Raw genomic sequence first — 19,506 nt, forward strand, 5'->3', positions numbered from 1 at the left:
AGAGGCAGGCCAAGGAAGCCGGGTCCACAAGTCCCAGCAGAACAGCCAGGACAATGTTCACTTCTCATCCGTGAACTGTCGCTGTGCCCCTGGAACCGCACAGGAACTGGTGGCCCTCCTGACGGCCGGGACAGGGGACGCCGGGGTCCAGCTCAGGACTCCTCTCCCAAAGCAGCCGATTTTCCCTGCACTTCCGCAGTCACCCACTGCCAACGACCTGGAAGCGAGCCACCACGTCTGTGGGGCAGCAGGAGGGTTCGTGGAAGGGGAAACAAGCTCAGCACTCTGCTTCGAGCCAAGCTTAAAGCAATGGTTTTGCACTCAGGGAAGGAGGAAAGGAGCTGAACGCCTCTCGCTGCGACACCGTGCTTGGAGCACAGCTACCGGTGGGCCTACAGAGCGACGCCACCTTGCTGTGCTCGTGCTGCGTGAAGACTGCATGGAAGTTAAAAGGGAGGAGACTTGTCTGCACATAACTGAGATGGCTACTTCCTACCTGGGTGCACGGACAACGAGAGCTCACCGATCCAACACCCAGGCGCAGGTCCCAAACCTTACTGGGGATATCGGAGCTGGCAGCACGCTGAGGCAGCACGCAGCAGGCAGCTTTGTACTCCTCGTTTCAGAGCCGAAGTAAAACCATCCCACACTGTCTGGAACTCAAACTTTCTTCACCTGACTCACCTGAAAACACTTCACTACAACCCCCCAAGGCGGACTGAGATGCTCAATGAAACGGGCAGAGGGGATGAGCGCCAGGCTAGTACGAGCCACAGCTCTGGCACCGGCACTGCCTGCTGGTGGGGCTCGCCTTTGTGGCTGGAGCTGTTCTTTCCATTGCACAGTGGAAGACAGAGTCCCAGAAACATTAACGTTGTGCTCCCTGGGAGCGAAGGAAAAGCATTTTAACTCTCCCTTCAGTAGGTGCAGAGAGCCATTTTCCTCTATTCAACCAAGAAATCCACGAGCTACACAAGCACGGCAAGCTAAAGCTGCTGCAGGACACACGCACATGGGAGAAGCGTACCTGCGACTGCCGCACGAAGATGCCGTGGTTTTCTTCACAGGTGAAGTATTTCCTGCCCTGCACGGTCCCATCGTTCTTGCCCTTGGCTTCATCCAAGATGACACCGACCCACTTCCCCGTGGCAAACAGGGTGGCACCAACGTAAGCCACAGTACCACGGTGCCCCTTCCCAATGACTTCTACTCTGGAGCCCACCTTCAGGGGCTTGCTGCTGGCTTCCGCGCTCATCCTGGGGCCGGTGCTGGACGCCTGCAGAGAGAGGACAAGAATAGCACGTTACATCCAGTCAGTGCAACCAGACGGAAGAGCGGCTTGGACGCCGGTGCCCTGTTCCCTGCACGGCTGGGTTCCCAGCGCGCGGTGCCCTCCCAGCACCCTGCCCAAAACCGAGGGTCGGTCCCCACTCGCATCGCGCTGGCCCTTCTCAGGAGCGAGCGAGACGCCCTCCCTTCCATTTTTGCTGCCCACGGGCATCACAAACAGCAGCAAAACCACCGACTGCAGCTCGTCAGCTTGCAGCAGACCCACTGCACTCAGACCCAGTTTGTGCAGGTTTTAGAGGATCGCGGAGCAGCTCTGGAAAGAGCTGATCTAAGGGGCCGATTTTGGTGCAAGTCTCACTTGCCTCAGTGGTCCTGGCTGCATTCTGCTTTCACTACGTCGGCAGCTGCCTAGGGCCCTCCAGCCTCTTGCACTACACAGTCGGGAACAGAAACCCCCGTGGTGGAGGAGCTCCGACAGCATCGTTTCCTACGCCTCGACCACGCGCCCTGCAGCCTCCCAGCGCTGCTCCGGGTCCCGCTCCCTGCAGGACCGCCAGGTCACAGCGCTGCCGGGCAGAAAATGCCACCAGGAAACCCGTTCGGCTTGAGGCATCGCCATCTGAAACACTTGGCCACGCGTACGTCACTCTTCACCCCCAGAAATCAGGCTTGCTGCCCCAGTAGGTGCCTCTCTGGTCAGGCGAAACCAAGCACGTCGACCAACTCCATTAGAGCATCGCTAAGGAGGGGGGTGAGGAACTCGATTACGGCGCCTGGGACCCTCAGCCTTATCTCAATTCTGCAGCCTCAGTGAAGTTTGTAAGGGGGGGCAGGCAAGACAGGCATTGGGATCTTCTCCCGCCACCGCCCAGGGCTGCCTCCTCTAAAATGCGACTGCATAAATAGAGGAAACTCACATTACATTGCCACAGAGTTAAATTAACCGTATACTTTAACGGTTTGAAAATCAGTGCTCTACTAATTGTCCCTCCTCAAATTTAGCCCTTCAAAGGCTCCTACTTCTACATATGGTTTAAGGGAAGGAAGGGGGACATCTGGCTGTTTGCTCAGTCGCACGGCTCGGTGTGACAGCGTGGTGCTGTCCTTACGCCAGTCCCCAGAACGAAGCAAACCTTGGCATTTACATCACCCCCTTTCTCTGCAGCTCTGTTTATTGTGCAGAAGATATTTTGTTTTGATTACTGCTGGGTTTGGCTCAAGTGAAAGAACATCCTCTCTATTCCGACGAGTGCACTGAGAGACGCGAAGCAGCAGAGGAGGGAGCAGAAGGCTTCTGTCACTCCTCCGAGCCATGGGCAGGAAACAGCTGAGCAAGGGCCGCGCAACCCGAGGGGCGCGCAGACAGACGTCAGGCCCCAAGCAGCACTCGCAGCACGGCACTGGCAGGCAGACGTCCGCCAGAACAAAGAACCGACAGAGTTCTGAAGCTGCTACCTGGCACGTGCAGCAACCCAGATCACCACCGTCAGCAGACCAACCACCAAATTGCTGCCGTCCCTCGCGTACCGAACACGTTGGCTCTGAACGCAGAACGTCCCCACAGTGCTCAGGGCGTGCTGTGGCTGCGAGCTGGGACAGCAGCTTCCACACAACCCAATTCCACTCTCCATCCAAATGCAATTGACAGAAATCAAAAGCACAAAATCCCTTTTATACAAAGAAAATCGCTCATCAGTTTTAGAAAAACAACAAACAAGACCTCAAATCTAAAAACTCACGCTACACATTCAGATAAATGTCTGCCAAAACATTGCATCGTTTCATTGTCAGGACCAGCAACAACGTTCTGCACAATACTTGGAGCCGTAAAAGCTGCGTCCCACTAGCTACAAAACGTGAGAGCACAGCTCAGGGAAAACAGCGGGCCTAGAGGCGGACAAAGAAGGTTCACCATTTAAGCGGAAAGCTTCCTGCTCAGCGACGTACGCACCACCGCCGTCCTGCTGTCCACCCTCCCGACACCTGTGGGTCCAATCCAGGGGTCCAGACAGCGCTACATGCGGGGGCTCGGAGCTGCCCACGGCTCGGCACAGCTCAGCACAGCTCAGCTCGGCACAGCTCGGCACAGCTCGGCACAGCACAGCTCGGCACGGCTCAGCCACCAGGCTGGGGCAGTGACTCCTGCGCCGCTGCTGCCAGCCGGTCGTGGGAGGTCTGCACATCAGCGCGTTGGCTAGGGAAGCTTTTGAAACAGAATACGTGTGGAGAAAATGGGGAAGCGAGACCATAAACCGACGATATCGCACCTGTAACGTCACCGTGCCATCGCCTCTCGATTTGATCCATAGCCTGACTAGCTAGCAGAACGCACGTGGCCTTACGTGAACTCATAGGGCAAAAAGTCGCTCCTTCTCCGCGCAGAAACTCAGGTCCAGCCCCGCAGAGCCTCTGCGACCCGCAGCATTGGGACTGCTGTTAGTTACTGACGACACTCCCCAGGTCCGGCCCAGCCTGCGCCAGGGACCGCGGGCGGCCGAGGGGAGGCCCCCAGGCAGCACCGCGGTGCCACGGGTCCCCGGGGCCGGGCAGGGCGCAGGCTGCCAGGCACGACCCACGCCAAAGCCCTTGCAGGAGGGGCGGCAGGGCAGGACCCAGGACCACGCGGGGGGCCGGGGGCAGGAGCTGGGGGGGAGAAGCCCAGAGAGGCCTCGGGGAGGCAGAGCAGGAGGTGCGGAGCGGCAGCACGCTCAGCCGCACCGCGAGGGACGAGCTGAGCACCACGGAGCCCATAGAAACGACCCCGCCAGGCTTTCACCGAATTAGCTTCCAAAATGTTTGATTTTTGTTTTTTCTACAGCGTCAGCCTGCAGGGAGGCAGCAGCCAGACGGGCCGCAGGAGGCCATCACGCCTCCTCTGCCGCAGCAACACCACGCCTGGTCTCGGGGGCTGAAGGCGGGCATCTGGGGGGCGTCTGGGGGGCACTTCTGCACGGCACCGGCACCAGGGCCGAGGCAGGGCTCGGTCTTCATCGCCTCCTCCCCAGGGCGCGACCAGAGCAAAAAGCACGCCTCGCAGCGACCAAGAGCCTCGACCTTGAAGCAGGCGGACGCAGCGCGGCTCCACACCACAGCAGCCCCCCGCCCGCCCCCCAGAGCGGCCTGGCCCGGGCACGCTGGCGCAGGGGCAGCTCGGGGAGCACCGGCGGGGCTGGGCACAGCCGTGCCGCTGCCGCTGCTCCTCCTCGGCCCCGCGCGAACTCCCCAGGGAAGAAAATCTGGGACTTTGCAGGGAACAAGACTTTTTTTCCTTTTTTGATCCAAAAGATCTTCAGGGCCTGTCTTACAAACTATGCAGCAAAGATGCATATGGGGAAAAAAAAAAAAGGCAGCAGCATATCTTTGTTCTCTGCCAATGCCTCTCTAGAGACCACCCCTAGGGCTCAGCAGCGCGGCCGGACGAGAGGATCACCTCGTCAGCCCCTTCCAAGGTCCCACCACATCTTGTGGCTCAGCGTGCTCAGCGCGGATTTTCTGCCGCTGTGACGCCTTTCGGTGCCAACGAGGAGCAAGTGGCTGTGCAAGATAAAACCTCTTCCCTGCACCAAACCGTCCTGAGGCTGCAGCTATACCCAGTTACTGCAGCAGAAAGATGCTAACGGCAGGCTTTGCCGAAAGGGAACAATGGGAAAAAAACAAATAAACCACTGAGGCAGATCAGCGCCTGGCAAGCTCGTTATACCACGGCCGCCCTGGCACCGGAAAGCCCCCGCTTTGCTGTCAAGCAACTGGAAAAATCAAAATGCAGGCAAAAGCCTCCAGGACGTGCCATTTTCCTGACTCCGAACAGAAATGGAGCACAGGGCTGCTCTCTGTAGCCGCATAAACAGGCAGGCCACAGTAATTCATGTCACCAGAGCAAAACGCAAGATTATGTGAATCTATTGTAAATCTCTTGAGTAGTCTGAAAAAAAAAACAAAAAACCTGCCCCCTCAGGCGGCGTTCCCTTGTGCAGGGTCGTTCTAAGCGAGTTCTAGCATTTTCCTCAGCAAGGCAGGCAGGGCTCCGTACTCCCTCACCGCACGCAGCCGCGCAGGCAAAGCACCTGAAGGTTACTTCAGAACTGGCACAACACGACTGGCAGCGCGCAGGAGCCGAGTTCCCCTTGGAGGCCCCCAAGGACAGCCGGGAGGACGGATGCGCACCCCGGCCCGCCCCGTGCGGGGAGCTGCACCGCGCCGTGCCAGCGGCCAGCCCGCGGCACCCCCCGCAGGGCCACTCATCGCAGCGGGTCAGGGCTAAGCCTCCAAGCCCTGAGCACGAGCAGGCTTTGAGCCGCGGGGTGCCCAACAAAGGCTCACGTACACCTTCCAGCAAATCCCCGCAGGCGCCTGGCCCCGGGGGCGCACACGATGACACCCGTCCTGTCCCGTCCCGTCCCCTGCTCTGGCCACCGGCACATCACCGCGTTTCTGTCCTGCAGCAACAGAACCTCACCCACGGCGGCCGGTCCATAAAACCGAGGAAGAGCAGCCTTGGGCATCCACTCCCCTCCCCAGCGCTCACACTCTTCAGAAGGAGAGCGCCGAAACCTGCCCCGCTCCGCCACACGGCTCCAACGAGCAGAGGCTGAAGCAGCACTCTAGGGCCGTACCGCCAGGTTGGGCACAGCCGACAGCCAGGCCGGCAGCCGCCTCCCCGGCTCCTCCACGTACCGACTCCTCCCGCAGCTCCCCACGCCCCAGCCAGGGCCCCGGGGCCCCTGCAAAGCGCCGCCAGGTGAAAGCAGGAGAGCGGCCGCCTGCGCTCAGTGGCACGTCCCCGGCACAGGAGGCCACGGCCCCCGAGGGCACAGGACCCCAGCGCCGGCCTCCTGCACGCCGGCAGCCTCTGCCCCGCGGGGACAGCACCCCGTCAGCAGCAGCGGCACCTAAAGGGCTTCTGGCTTCATTTACCCCCCGACTCCCCGCCACCTGCGCGGACACAGGTCAGCCTCACGGCTTGTCCTTCACTCGAGTCATTAGACGTTATAATTAACGCAGCAGCGTTAGTGGCACGCGGGTATGCGTCACCTCCAGGAACGACACGAGCCGTTAACGTCTTCCTCACGTCTGTGATCTCACTGATGCTGAAAGAGAGACGTTAATGCGACTCAGCCTAGCAGAAGTAGGTACGCGTGTATTCAGTCTCAAATTTAAAATTATAACAATTTCGTAAATCTGTCAACTCAGCTTTCTTTTTAAGAAGCAGGTCGGAAGCTCGCTAGTCTCCCCGTGTCCCTGTGCTGCGCCCTCCCCTGCCGAGCAGGTCGGGAACTCCGCAGAGCATCCTTTCAGCTCCCCGGCTGTGCTGAGGCCCGAGCCTGGCGCTGCCCAGCCCCGCTGCCCCCCCCGGCTCACACAAGGCACAAACCGTGCCTCGAAGGCCCAGGGGCTCCTCCGCTGCGATCTGTGGGGCTCCAGAAGATGACTTCTAGCGAGACGAAACCCATCCCGAACAGAAGGGCAACAACAGGACCGACTAAAGAGGAAGATCCCTAAGCTGCGGGTCCTTTCAGAGCAGGACTTCCCAATGCACGGAACCCCTGAGGAACCTTTTTACAGTTGTATCGGTACGAGTACAGGCCAAGGACTGGCACAGGGAGGCTACAAGTCACTGCCTGGCAGCAGGCTCTGCCTCGGATGGAGCTCCGGAGGCCGCAGCGACCGAGCGCCCTGTGCATCTTGTACCATCGTCCCCAGCTTGCGTGGGGCTGAACCGGGGTGTAGGAGCCGTGCTCGTGAATCCTCGCACCGCCAGATCGATGCCACGACGAAGGAGCTTTTTGTGGCTGCGTGGCCGCGCCACCGAGCCTTCCGGAGGGTCTGAGCTGAGGGAGCTCTGGTGGCAGCAGAAGGGCGCACTCGAGGCAGCCGGGAGAAAGCCCCGCTCCTCCAACGCCTGCGCGCGCTGCGCTCCTCCACCCGCTGGTCTCCGTGCGGGGCAGGAAGGCCGCCCCGAGGGCCGCCCCAGCGGCAACCAGAGGACGCGTAGAGGTGGTGCGTGGGGACGTGGCTCAGGGGAGACTTGGCAGTGTGAGGGTCACGGTCGGACCTGCCCACCTCAGACGCCTTTTCCAACCCAAATGACTGCGACGCTATTCCCGGGAGCCGCGCAGAAGGGGAGCCCCAGCGCCGCACAGCCACCGGACAGCAAAGGCCGCCCCCAGGGCGCTCAGCACCAGGACGCCCGCTCGAGCAGGGCTGAGGGAAAAGGCCGAGCCTCCAGGGCACGGCGCGGCTACAGCGATGCGCAGGGGAAGACCCCAGACCCTCGCCCCAGAGGACGCAATCCGCGGGATGCCCCCGGCGCGCGAGGAGCTTCACTCGCCCCGCCGCGTGCCGAGACTCGGGCCCAGGGGCGCCGCGCTGCCCCCGCTCCAAAGGGGCTCCCACGCCGTGTGCTCCCTGCTCAGATGGTGCCTTCGATGCGTGTGAGTGCTGCCACGTCCACTGCCAACCTCAGCCTCTGCTCCCCAGTGTAGCACCGAAATACAGAGAGCGCAGGGCGCTTCAGGGCCGTGCTGCTGCTGCGCAGGTAAGCCTGACGCTGCTGCCTGCCCAATGTTGTGGTCCATTTCTCTGCGTCTGTTTGGTAATCAGCAGTAATTTTTACGCAAGTGCTTTCCAAATCTTAACGTTCAGGAAAGATGGGAGAGCACAGAATAAGCCCCCTAACACATTCCAGCCCTTAGGACTGCTCGCTAACTTTTCTTCACAACAAACTCCAAATAAGCCAGGGGGACAAAGCGCGGCGCTCCAATGTGAGGATGACGGTGCACGCCCGTCACCACGGCCTCAAGCTGAGCAGGCCGCGGTAAACGGCCCAGGCATCTCCCCAAAATCCTGGAGAGCGCACAGCTCGGGTAACGCGCGACAACGTTGCTCCGACCAGAACGGGAGGAAGCAACCCAGCTGGAGCCGCGGAGAGCCGGGTGGGGCACAGGCCGGGACCGCCGCTCTGCTCGCCCCAGGACAACACGGTGCTGCAGGGCTCTCTGCTCCGGCACTTCACTCCGTCCCGCGCCCCGTGCTGCTGTCTGTGCGCCACACCGGAGCGAGCACCAAGCTGGCTGCCCCGACGAGCCAGGGGCCGCCCGCCCGGCCAGACCCGAGCCCGGAGTTCCCAGAGGGATTAGAACCAGCGCCATTACCGCAACTTCAGATCTAAAAAGGGGAGAAGCTGTGCGGGCTGCACGTACTGCCTTGCCCCATCGACCTTCCCAGAGGGACGGCCGCTCGCTCAAAGCCTGACGGGGAAGGGCAGAGCCTGGCTGGGGAGCCCATGGGGGTCTGCCCCGTGCCTCCCGGAGGCAGACGTGCCCCCAGCCCTCCACGGGGTGAGCGGGGGGGTGAGGAACACCACGAAGCTTGGGGACGGTCACCTGGGCGTCACGCTGCCCAAAAGGGCTGCCGGTGACCCAGCCCAGAGCTTCCTTGGGTTCTTCAATAGAGGTTCCCCTCTGATCTCCTCCCGAAGCACACGGGCAGAGCTCTCCGGGCCGGCGCTGAGGCTCTGGCAGCAGCGCGAGCACCTCAACATCAGCCCCAGGTGCTCGGTGCCCCCATGCGAGCTCCTCCAGCCGCCCCCCCGGCACTCCGGACACCCGAGCTTTGGGCACTCGGAGCGCTGTGCTGCCGGTGGGTGAGCAAGGCTGCGGGGGACCTCCGGGCTACGGGGAGTTCCAGCAGACCCACACGAGGGCAGAGAGAAGCGGCTCGCGCCCTGACAGGCTCCCTGGGGCCCTCAGGAAGGCTGTTTAAGCACCAGCACGGGCAGTTCAGGACAGCTCACGCCCATCACTCCCATGCAGCGGTGGCCAAAAGGGCGAATGAGCCACTAAATTAAATTAAAACAGAAAGCGGCGGCCAAGCGGGGACCCGCAGGCACAGGCTGGGGGGAAATGGGGCACTGGGGGCGCAGCCGCAGGGCGTCCTTCCCCCAGCCGTCCGCCAAGCTGCCGCCACCGCCCCGACTCCCCACGCACAATTCCCTCCGTTGTTTAACGACGCTGATGATTAGCCACTGAAAAATGTCTGTAATTTCAAGTGACTTAACTTGTGATTCGAATGCGATTTGGGTCACTGCTGTGCTTCACCCGAACATGACGGCTTCAGCGCTTCGCTGCATCGCAGGGGACAGCCCAAGGAACACCTACGGCGTTCCTTCCAGAAGCCAGGCACGTGGGGACGCCTCCCTCCAAGCAGACACGACCAGTTGAACCTCAAACCGTCATTCAGAGCGCAGATCAAAAGTTTCAGGCAAACCAGGAACACGGCAACTGCCTCCGAAAGCTCCCACGATGAGATTCGCAACCACAGGTTCAAACGCTTCCAGCCTCAAACCCAAGAGGTGCCCCAGCACAGCCAGAAGGCAGGAGGACCCGCCGGTAACCGCAGCGCCTGCTGAGCCCAGCCACGGCCAGGCGCACGACGTTGGGTGCTGCTGTGCCGCCCCGGCTCGGCGGGGGGACTGCTGTGGGGTCGGCGGCACAGAGGCAGAGCCTCGGCGGCGACAAGCGGGTGGCTGCTGGATGCCCCGCAGATGCACCGCGGGGCCCCGCAGGGACAGAGCCCTGCTGCACGCCCACCGCAGTCCTGCCGGACCTCACCTGCTCGAGGCTCGGAAGCCAGAGGGCAGAGGCAAAGAGCTCAGGCATCACGAACACAACGGCACCGGGCGTGTGTGAAAGGGCCTCACCGAAACCCTCGCGCAGCCCGCCGAGTGCCGGCGGGACAGCCATCACCCAGCCCGCCCAGCAGGGCAGGCTCGGCTTCGGTCCTGCAGAACCCATTTCACAACGCAACTCGAGAAAGCCCCGCGGACGCCGCCCGCAGCCAGCGGCCGTCCGACCCGGCTGAGAGGCAGCGCAGCCACAGCACAGCACTGCCGGCACTCCGCCTGAAATTCCACCTCTTCACCCCGCTCCCCGCACCACAACGGGGACGCTGAGCAAATGCAGACTCCCAGGGCCGAGCGGTTGGAGGTGGCAAGCCGAGGACATCGCTCTCCCAGCCCACCGTCGCCGGTAAGGCTCTCAGCCCCTCCGCAGGGCGGGCGAAGCAGCTCTCCGGCCCTGCGCTGCGCCCGGCATCCTCCGGCCCTCCGCACGGAGCCGCTGCCTGCAGCGGCCTTTGCTGCCACCGCCGCCTCCGGCCAGCCACACAAACAGCCCCTCGGCAGAGGCCGTGTCCACACGAGCCCCCCCCGGGCCAGGGCCCACCCGGACGCCCCCTCCCCGCAGCCCCGGCCTCGCGGTGCCCGGCCCGGCCCTGCGGACAGGGAGCCCGCGGCCGGCCAGGAGCCGCGGCGCTCCGCCGAGCTGGCGGCCGCCGACACCGCGCTACTGGTCCCCAGAGCGGCGAGCGACCGGGACGTGGCGTCACCGCGCTGCCGAGGAGGCGCAGAGCGACAAAGGGGAACTCGGAAGCAAGGCCTCGCCGCGAGGCCGGTGCCCGGCTTCAGTTGCGCTGCCCACCGCACAGCCCAGGGTTAACTGCAGCACGGGAAAACCTGGAAATGGTTTCAGACACTCGGAGGGTCGCTATCTCGCCGCGCAACCTGGAAAATAAGCAGACGGGAAGAAAAAGCCCACGGTGGAGAAAGAAAAACAACCCAGAATCTTTGTGCTGAAAAGCCCTAGAAAGATTCTGTCATCACCAGAGGCTCAGCTGACACCTCGCTGCATTATCCGCGACAATTACCGGCACAGAAAGCCTAATTTAAATCAGAAGGACGCGGCCACCACCATAATTCAGACAAATTTATCCACCCACCACATATCTGAACAGATACTGGTGGGGATGAAGGCATCGCATTCAGGAAATAAGAAAGCACGGGAAACACAATCTCAATTTCAGCACAAAAACAGACGCAGTTTCACTGCAACAGATAGCGTTACGGTGCAGAACAATGTCTCACGGCACAGCCAGGAGTTGGTAAATAAGTTTCCCTCCCCCCAACTTACCCGACTGTACGTGTGTCTCTTGCTCTGGGCCATGCTGCCGCCGGCTTTTCTCTTTATTTCAAGGCTTTATTATTTCCAATAATGCTCTCAGTTCATGGCTCGCAGCGACTCAGCGGACGCTTTTCACGTTTCAGCTGATCTCATCGTCCCTGCGCCCCCCCGGCGACGCGCTGCTGGGTCACAGGGAGAGGGGAGAGGGCCCTTTTCGGGCGGAGGATGCTCGGATCGGGGCCATGCAGGAATCCAGCCCAGCTGACGGAGACTACTCTGCGCTACTGCGCTCCAGGCTTGTCACCGCGCCGCCAGCGCGCTGGGTCCTAACGCTGCCCGGCTGCGGCGGGCACCGCAGGAGGATGCTGCGGGAAGGCCCTGGCGGGCACCGGGGGCTGCCCCGCGCCCCCCGGGCTCCTGCTGCTGCCCGAGACCCGGGCACCCCCCCCAGCCCTCTGCTGCCGGCCCCGGGGACGCAGCGAGGCTGCGGCGGGCGCGCCAGCCCCGAGCCACGTCCCAGCCAGCGCCCAGCGGGGCTGCGGCAGCCGAAGGGTTAATCCGTCCCGGATCAATACTTGCTGTCCGCCGATCCGGACAGACGCCTAATTAAAATCATCGGCCCCCCTTCCGAAGCAGCGTTAATTGCTGCCCCGGCGGGGCGGAGGGGGGGGCCCGCAGGGTGCCCCCCAGGCGGCTCCCAGCAGCGCGTGCGGCGGTTCCAGCAGCCCGGCGCCCGGCGAGGAACCGCCCGGCGGCACCCGCAGCTTCCCAAGCGGGCGCCAGGGAGCCCGCTGCTGCCGCCTGCGCAGGCCGGGGACCGGGGCTCTGCAGAGCCCGGCTTAAGGAGCCGGCCCGGCGTCCGCACCCGGGGTCCCTCGGCTCCCGCGTGGCCCCGCCGGGCGAGCGACGCCCCGGGGCGACACGGACACCGGGCCGGGCGCCGGGCCTGCGTCAGCCACGGGACGGGCTCGGCCCGGCGAGGGCAGCGTGCCGGGGCCCGGGGCTGCCGCAGCGCCCACCGAGCTCCACGGGCGGGCTGCCAGCGCCCACCGTACTTCTCCTCCGACGCCAAGGCCGCGCCACCCGTCGGGCAGGCACGCGGCGTCCAGCGAGCCTACCCCCTGCTCCTGCGGGAGGCTGGCACGAAAGGGGAGCTAAAAGCTGTCGACCGCTTCCTCACGCCTTCTGCAAGAACGTGAGTGTCTCACTCCGTCATTTTTCCTCCTCTCCGGGCCGTTTTAAAGGACGTACAGAAATCCAGCCCAAAAATTATTGGGAAGGTTACAAAAAAGCAAGACTGCCCTCCCGTTCCCCTCCGCTCTGTCAGCTCCAGGACAGATCAAGGAGAGCAGATGCAAAACCTGCATTATCTGAACAAGATCCAAGCGAAACACAACCAAAGTTGGTCAAACACAACAACAGCATGAAAAACCAACACCAGCATCAGCTCAGCCAGCCCGCAGGCTGGGGCAGCGAGGGGCACCCGCCCGACACGTGCCTCACGAACGGCGTTGGGTTGTTGGGGCCGTCGGGTCCCCGAGGACCCCACAAACACCCCCCGTCTGGGACGGCCCAGTCCCCACTGATTACCGGGAGAGGGAAGCTGCAAAGCAACATCCAGGAGCGCTCCGACGCGCTGCCTGCTCCCGTACAGCCGCCTTGTCCCGGTCACGTCTCTCTCTCCAGCTGCTCAATACCAAGCCAACATTTTGGGGCGAGATCGCAAAACCCCGCACACCGCAATCGGTAAGTGACACCGGGCGGCGTGGGGCCCCGCTGGGTGGGTGCTGGCAGCCCCGGGGATCTTCGTTCACACTGCAGGAGAATCCCAGAGTCATGGGTCAAAGAAACCCCCTGGCCGAAAGCGGCCCCCCTCTCAGCCTTCCCTCGTTCTTCTGCAAGGATTTTGTACGCGTTCGGGCTGCCCGCTCCGCCCCCCTGTGATAAACACTGCACGGGTTTTATTCCCTCACAGAAACGCCATCAAGTGCTTTTAACCAGAGGCGGAACCACCAGTTCCAGCCAAGCGCTTTTAACCGGAGAGGGGAGCGCCACCTGCGCCGCGGGAAGGCTCCCGCAGCTCGCTGCCAGCACCTGGGAGGCTGTGCGGGAGGGAGCGGCGCCGCCCCGCTGTTGGGTTCCCTTCCTCGGCCCAGGTCGTCCAGACCTCACCCCGCGGCAGCAGCGGCCCCGGGCGGCTCCCCCGGCGCTCCGCCGGCAGGCGTGCCGCGGGGCAGGGCAGCAGCACGGCTTCGGGCGTCCACAAACTCACTGTAAGGAGGAAAAAAGGTTCCTGTGACGAGGCACGGGACGGGCTCGGGAGGTGCGGATTCTGAGCGCCCTGGTGTTTTCTTTCCTCCTGCGACCTCCGGGCCTCCGAGGCTGGCGCAGAGCCGAAGCGGCAGCCAGCTGCGGTGCGGAACGGGGAGGGCACGGCCGGCACCGGGGCCACTGGGCACAAACACCCGCAGGGCGCTAACCCCACACGCGGCCGGCGCTGGGTGCCGGGTGCGCTGGGAGGGGCCGGATGACGGCAGCGAGGTCGGGCCGAGGACGGTGATGAGAACCGGGGAGCGACTGCAGAATCTCAGGGGGACCTCAGGAAGCGCAGCCCGGGAACAGCGGGGCGCTCCGCTCCCCCTCCGACCGCGCAGCCCCTGCTCTGCCTGCAGAGCCCCGCCAGCAGCAGGACGCACGCTGGAACAGGCAGAAGGCGCAGGTACAGGGAAGGCTTTCCTCTCCCACGGCCGGCTGCGGCCAGCAGGGTACGTCTGCCATTTCAGGAGAACGCGACAAACGCTGCACGGCTCATGCCCCCCTCCTCCCCGTCCCGAAGTCTCCTCCCCGACACCCGAGGTGCGAGCAGCTTCCAGTAAGCGTGGGCACTGAATCGTTAACGTCCGCTTCGGGGCAAGTTAGAGTTGCGTGGGAAAGCTAAGAGCACGTATGCGAAACCTGACAACATTTGATGTGTAAAACAAGCCTACAAGGACAGTAAGACAAGGGGAATTTTAAGCTTCCCCAGCGCATCCAAAAGCTGCAGAATAACTGACAAAAAAGGGGAAGAAGCCTCGGTTTCAGGTCACTTGCGGCTAAATCACACCTTCCAGCGGGAGGCGTCCCTGCCCGCGGCAGGGGGTTGGAATTGGATGATCGTTAAGGTCCCTTCCAGCCCAAACCACGCTTCGATTCTGTGAGACTGAAACACTAGCGAACACTGCCCTACCTGCCCTAGCACGGGCGGGCTCACGGCACCCGAGGCACACTCCCCCTCCACGACCCCAGCGCTGCGGCTGGAGCCCACCTCCGTTTTCAACAGGACCACGAGGCGGCCGAACGCCGGGAAGCGGCCGCGGCTGCCCAGCGACGCTCCCCCGGGGCCCCTGGGAAGCTCCCCACAGAAAAAAGCACCCACACGGCCACTGAAAGAGGTCGAGAACGAGAGCACGGCACCTGCAGCGCACGGAGCACTCTGCTGCTGAAAGGGAGACCGAGGGGCGGCGGCGACCAGCCCCGCTGTAACCGACCACTGCCCGAAGCCGGAGGCCAAGGGGCAGCGCGGCCACGTCGCTGACGGCAGAGCGCAGCCAGGCCGCGGGACGCCGGCTCTGTCTTCACATCTCCCGCGTCCGTGCTTAAAGCACAAACAGAAGAGCACGGGCCTCTGAAAACGGGTTTGTGGATAACCGCGCGCTGAGCATCGCGCCCGGTGCCCGGCGGAGCGGGAGGGACGGCTGCGCCTCCAGGGACACCCCGCTCGCCGGGCACCGCAGCGAGCTGCGCCACGCAGCCCCCGCTCCACTCCCCACTCCCCACGTGAACTTTGGGTGAAACCTGAACCCTGATCAAAAGACAAGAAGCCGATGTTTGACAGCACTTTTATTCGTTAACTAAAACTGCGTCGTGTGGAAAGGTGAACTTTTCTATAATTAAAGCGCTTTGAGGCAGCCTTAAGCCACGGATGCAAAGAAGAAAAATACCTGCGAGACGCGGCTGCCTGCCGGCCGCTGCGGGACCAGCAGGCTGCAGCCCAGGGCCTGCGCCGTGTCGCAGTGAACAACTCTTTCCCCTCCCACCCCAAACTCAGTCATTTTCGAACGAACTGTGTTTCAATCAAACAAAATAACCGAAACAAACAACCCCCCGGTGCTTCCGGGGGCTGCCGCAGCTATCAGGAGTGCCGCAGCCCGGCCCCACAAAGGCACGCCCGAGTTTCTGACTCGCGTTACAGCTCTGGAGTGACCCCGTGCGTGAATTCCTTCCACGAGCTTGGCTCAACAAACCACAGACGTGTCGGCCTAAAAGAGGCCGCGCTTCCAAACGACACGTGATGCCCAAGGAGCAGGCAATGACACCCGAGCGGCACGGCTGCCCCGCCGTCGGGGCTGGGGCTCGCAGCCCCCCGATTTTGGGGGGCACCCTCGCCTGCACCACCTGCTCCCAGCCGCGCCGGAGGGGCCTCGCGCCCAGCCCTCACCCCGGCAGACGCCCGGCTCTCGTTCCTTCGCCAGCGCCGCCAGCCAGCAGCAGGCAGCCCGCACGCCCCCTTCCCACCTCTCGGGGGGCCGGCAGCAGGGAGCGGGGCGCCCCGGAGCGCCCGGGCCAGGCAGGCGCCAGCAGCCCGGGCACCAGGGCAGGGCGCGGGGCCGCGGCCCCGTTTCGGGGTGGTAACACGCACCTCAAAGTGAGAGCTGACCGGGCGCTGGCTCGCGGATCCCACTCAGGAGGCGTTTATCGGCGCGGGAGGCTGAACTAGACCAGCATGGGGCATAATTCGCGCATCGGGGTCCTCCTCGCCCGAGCTCGCGGCAATCTTCCTTCGCCTGCAAAAGAGTGGAAAATGTCACAAACCCCGCACGTCGCTCCTCAGGGATCGTCTGGGGCTGCCCCTCCCCGTCCCCTGGGGGCCGGGCCCCGCTGCGGGACACCCCCTCCCAGGCCTCCCCGAGCCCCGGGAGCCATCCGGCAGCTGCCCCCGCTGCGTGTAACGGCGCCCGTCAGAGGACAGCTACCACCCGGCGGCCAAGGAGCACACAGGGAGGCCAGGCCAGCAGCCCGTGTGCTGACGTTGGGACAAGAACCAGCCCAGAGCAGCTCCAGTACCAAGAGCCTAGCTGCTCTGGGCAAACCGAGCAGGAAGCCCACAGGCCTTCTGAAAACTCCTTGCTTTTTATTTAGGAAGAGCAAGATGTTACCTTACTGTGCTCATATTTATATACACACACACACAAAGCTGCTTCAGCACAGCTTTCTGACTCGTAAGTGCCTGAGTCTGCCAGCAATCCTGCTGAGAAAAGAAATCCTAGAAAGGGCACGTCAGGCGTCTACCTTCACCGCGGCAGTACAAATCCAGGCCAGCCCTGCTGGGTTCAGGACTCCCTAACGAACTCTCAGCTACGCACGGCCCTCGGGTGACCAGAGGCCGCCTGGGGTCCCTTCTGCTCTAGCCCCGGGCATGCAGAGATCTCGCTCTGCCCGCTCTGAGCCCCGCTCTCAGCCATGAGCCCACCACTGCCCAGCGGCGCGGCAGCACAGGGGAGGCAGATTTCGGTCCTGAACTGGCACAACAGCCAGGGCAGATCCCAGTGCCAGCTCCTGCCCCAGCACTGCCAACAGCAGTACAGCCGTACCTCCCGCCCCCAGCAGCCTCCGGTGTGAGCCCCGTCACAGAGAGTCTGCGGGGCCGGTAAGCACCTCACCGGGGTCCTCACCTGGGATAACATCCAGCACCGCGAACAGCCATCGCGCTGCCCCGTGAACCCTTTGTGCTCTCCAGGGGCCTGCAGCCCTCACCCTAATTCAGACCGCGGCCTTTGGGGACATCTCTCGCCCCGTCCCTGCGCACCCACAGCGCAGGGAGGTCCTGAGCCACCTGCAGACCGCAGCGACGTGCCCGCCGGCCGGCCCCACACCCCGTCCTCCCGTACGGGTGCTGGCCTCCCAGAACAAAGCACCTGAGCCTGCATCACGTGCCAACAGCATCAGATGCCAAAAAGCGTCATCGTAACTGCGAGCGCCCCACAGCAGCAGAGAGGCTCGCGGGACAGGCAGGAGCGCGGCGGAGAGCTGCCACAGCCGGTCTGCCCTCGCTGGGCACAGCCCCTGCGACACCGCCACGGGCGCTGAACTCCGCTCAGCGAAAGCGTTGGAGCAAGCCGGGCACGGTTCTGGGGGCCCCTCGCCCGTCCCTACGCCATCTGACAGATGCAGGTGAGCAGCACGGCACCGCTGGGGCAAAACACAGCCCTGCCTGTGTGCGGAGCCCCGGAGCAGGGGGGGCAGCTGCCGCCAGGCACAGCACCGTGCCGTGCCGTGGGGCCACGGGGCAGCCCAGCCCGGTGGCAGCCAGAGCCAGCCCCCGGCACTAGGACCCCGCGGGCACTGAGCGCTGCGAGCCTGCGCCCTGCACAACTGCAGCATTTCCCAGCCGAGCGGCAGCCGCGCAGCGCCGCAACAAAGCCGGGCAGCGCCGCGCCGGGAGCTGGAAGCCAACGGCGCTCCGCGTCCCTCACGGCCCGCGTTCCGCCGTTTGCTCCTCCGCCGACGCCGGGCCGCCAGCACCGCAGCCGCCGCGCCTCGCGGGGGAGCGAGCACCGCAGCGCAGGATGCCGCAGCCCCGCCGCGTCGCCCTGCTCGCAGGGGCAGGTCAGTGCCGGCCGCCCGCTGGTTATTTCGCAGCTCGGTATTTCACAGCCCAGCTCCTTCCCGCAGCTGCCACGGGTTTTGCTCGCCCCAAAGCTGACGGGGACGCGCCCGCTCTGCCTCGCCGCCGCAGCGCTGGGAGCCGCCGCAGCCGTTTGTCGCTCCCGCTCCCTCCGGGACACTTTGACCAAAGTGCTGGGAAAGCAGCCGCCGCGTTTCAGCGCCCACACGGCCGCTTTCGCTTCCCTGTCGGATGCAATTACCCTTAACAAACTTCGCTCCTTTGCCAAATTATGGAATTCCTGACCAAGGGGAGCCCGTTTCTCCCGGCGGCACGTAACTGCAGCTGCCCCCCCCGTACCAAGGGCAGCACCCCGCCTCCCGGGCACGGGGCGGCGTCGCCCTGGCCCTGGGTCCGCTCGCCACCCGGAGTCACCCGGCCAAAGACCCAGCACAACGCTCCTCGTTACGGCGACAGGAAGATCCTGGCCAGCTACAGCAACCCCTGCGCGTTCACTGCCAAGTTTTGTCCTTGCCGTTCTGTGATTGTCAGAAATTTTTTAAACAAGCAAACAGACCCCTGCGAGCTCCTCAGGAACAGGAGCAAACACCCCCGCGGTTCAGCTTCTGCGAGCCCTGCTTGGGACCTGGGGCTTCAGCAGGCGTCGGTACGGCACGGCCGTCACAAGGACAGCCTCTGCTCCCGGCACCGCCGCTCCCGCAGCCCCCCGGCCATTCCGAGTGGCAACGGCGAAGAACCGGCCGCCGGCTCGCTGCCGCCCCGCTCGGCTCCCAGGAGGGTCGCGGTGCCTCGCCTTTAACCCGGCACGGAGCCCCCGGGGCGCCGGGCAGCAGCGCGCGGCCCCTGCCCCGCCCGGGAGCTGAGCGGAGAAGGGACGGGACCGGCCGAGGCCGCACAGCGAGACCCGCGCGGCGCCCGGCGGGACCGGCCTGGGCTGCGGGGGCGACCCGGGGAAGGCCTCGAGGGCCCCGGCCCGGCGGAGGGCTCCCGGCAGGCCCGGGGGGACGGGGCCGGGGCCGTAGGGACGCGGCTCACGGGGCGCCCCCGCGGTACCGCGGCTGTGAGGGGGGTGCCGGTAACGGCCGCGGCGCCTCCAAACCGGCCCGGCCCGGCCCGGCCCCGCCGCCCCCTGCCGCCGGCGGAGCGCTCGGCGCAGCCCGGACCCCGCGCGGGGGGGCCGGGGGGGGCTGGGGGACTCCTCCCCGGGGCTCCTCCCCCGCCCCCGCCCGCCCGGGGGTCCCGGTGCCGCCCCTCCCCCCGCCCGGTACCTGCCGCCGCCGCCACCGCCGCGCCCCGCGCCCGCCCTCGGCAGTCAACGGCACCGCCCTGCCGCCAGGCCCCCGCCAGGCCCCCCCGGGGCTGCCCGCCGCCACGCCGCTCCGCAGGGCCCCGCGGCCGGCAGCGTAGCGGGCCGTCAGGCGCGGCGCGGGACAGCCCGGCGGGGAGCGAAGGGCGGAAGGGACCTGAGGCCGCGCGCAGGCGCAGTGCCCGGGGTGAAGCCGGCCGGGCGCCGGGGCGCTCCGTGGCGGGGGCGGGGGGGGCACACCGGGCCCGGCCGGGCCGGGCGGGGCAGGGCGCGGCCGTGGGGTGGGGGGC

The 19,506-nt window shown here is 64.7% G+C and overlaps 1 protein-coding gene across 9 annotated transcripts in view; it reads right to left on the bottom strand.

The window, feature by feature from the left end:
• The window catches only part of DCTN1 (dynactin subunit 1), a 68,826-nt gene extending 49,512 nt beyond the window's left edge, over positions 1 to 19,314 (bottom strand). For 5 of the 9 annotated variants that reach the window (XM_080589765.1, XM_080589763.1, XM_080589762.1 and 2 more), the window contains exons 1-2: positions 11,256 to 11,519; positions 1,028 to 1,276 (exon numbers count right to left, since the gene is read on the bottom strand). In XM_080589765.1, the coding sequence (XP_080445891.1) occupies positions 1,028 to 1,276; positions 11,256 to 11,288 (282 nt within the window). In that variant the 5' untranslated portion in view covers positions 11,289 to 11,519. Of the gene's footprint in view, positions 1 to 1,027; positions 1,277 to 11,255; positions 11,520 to 15,924; positions 16,070 to 19,178 lie in introns of those variants that run through there. The other 4 variants (XM_080589768.1, XM_080589767.1, XM_080589766.1 and 1 more) reach the window with 1 other exon arrangement.
• Positions 19,315 to 19,506: the final 192 nt, after the last annotated feature.

Source organism: Anser brachyrhynchus (assembly GCF_964034855.1).
Source record: "Anser brachyrhynchus genome assembly, chromosome: 4".
NCBI lineage: Eukaryota > Metazoa > Chordata > Aves > Anseriformes > Anatidae > Anser > Anser brachyrhynchus.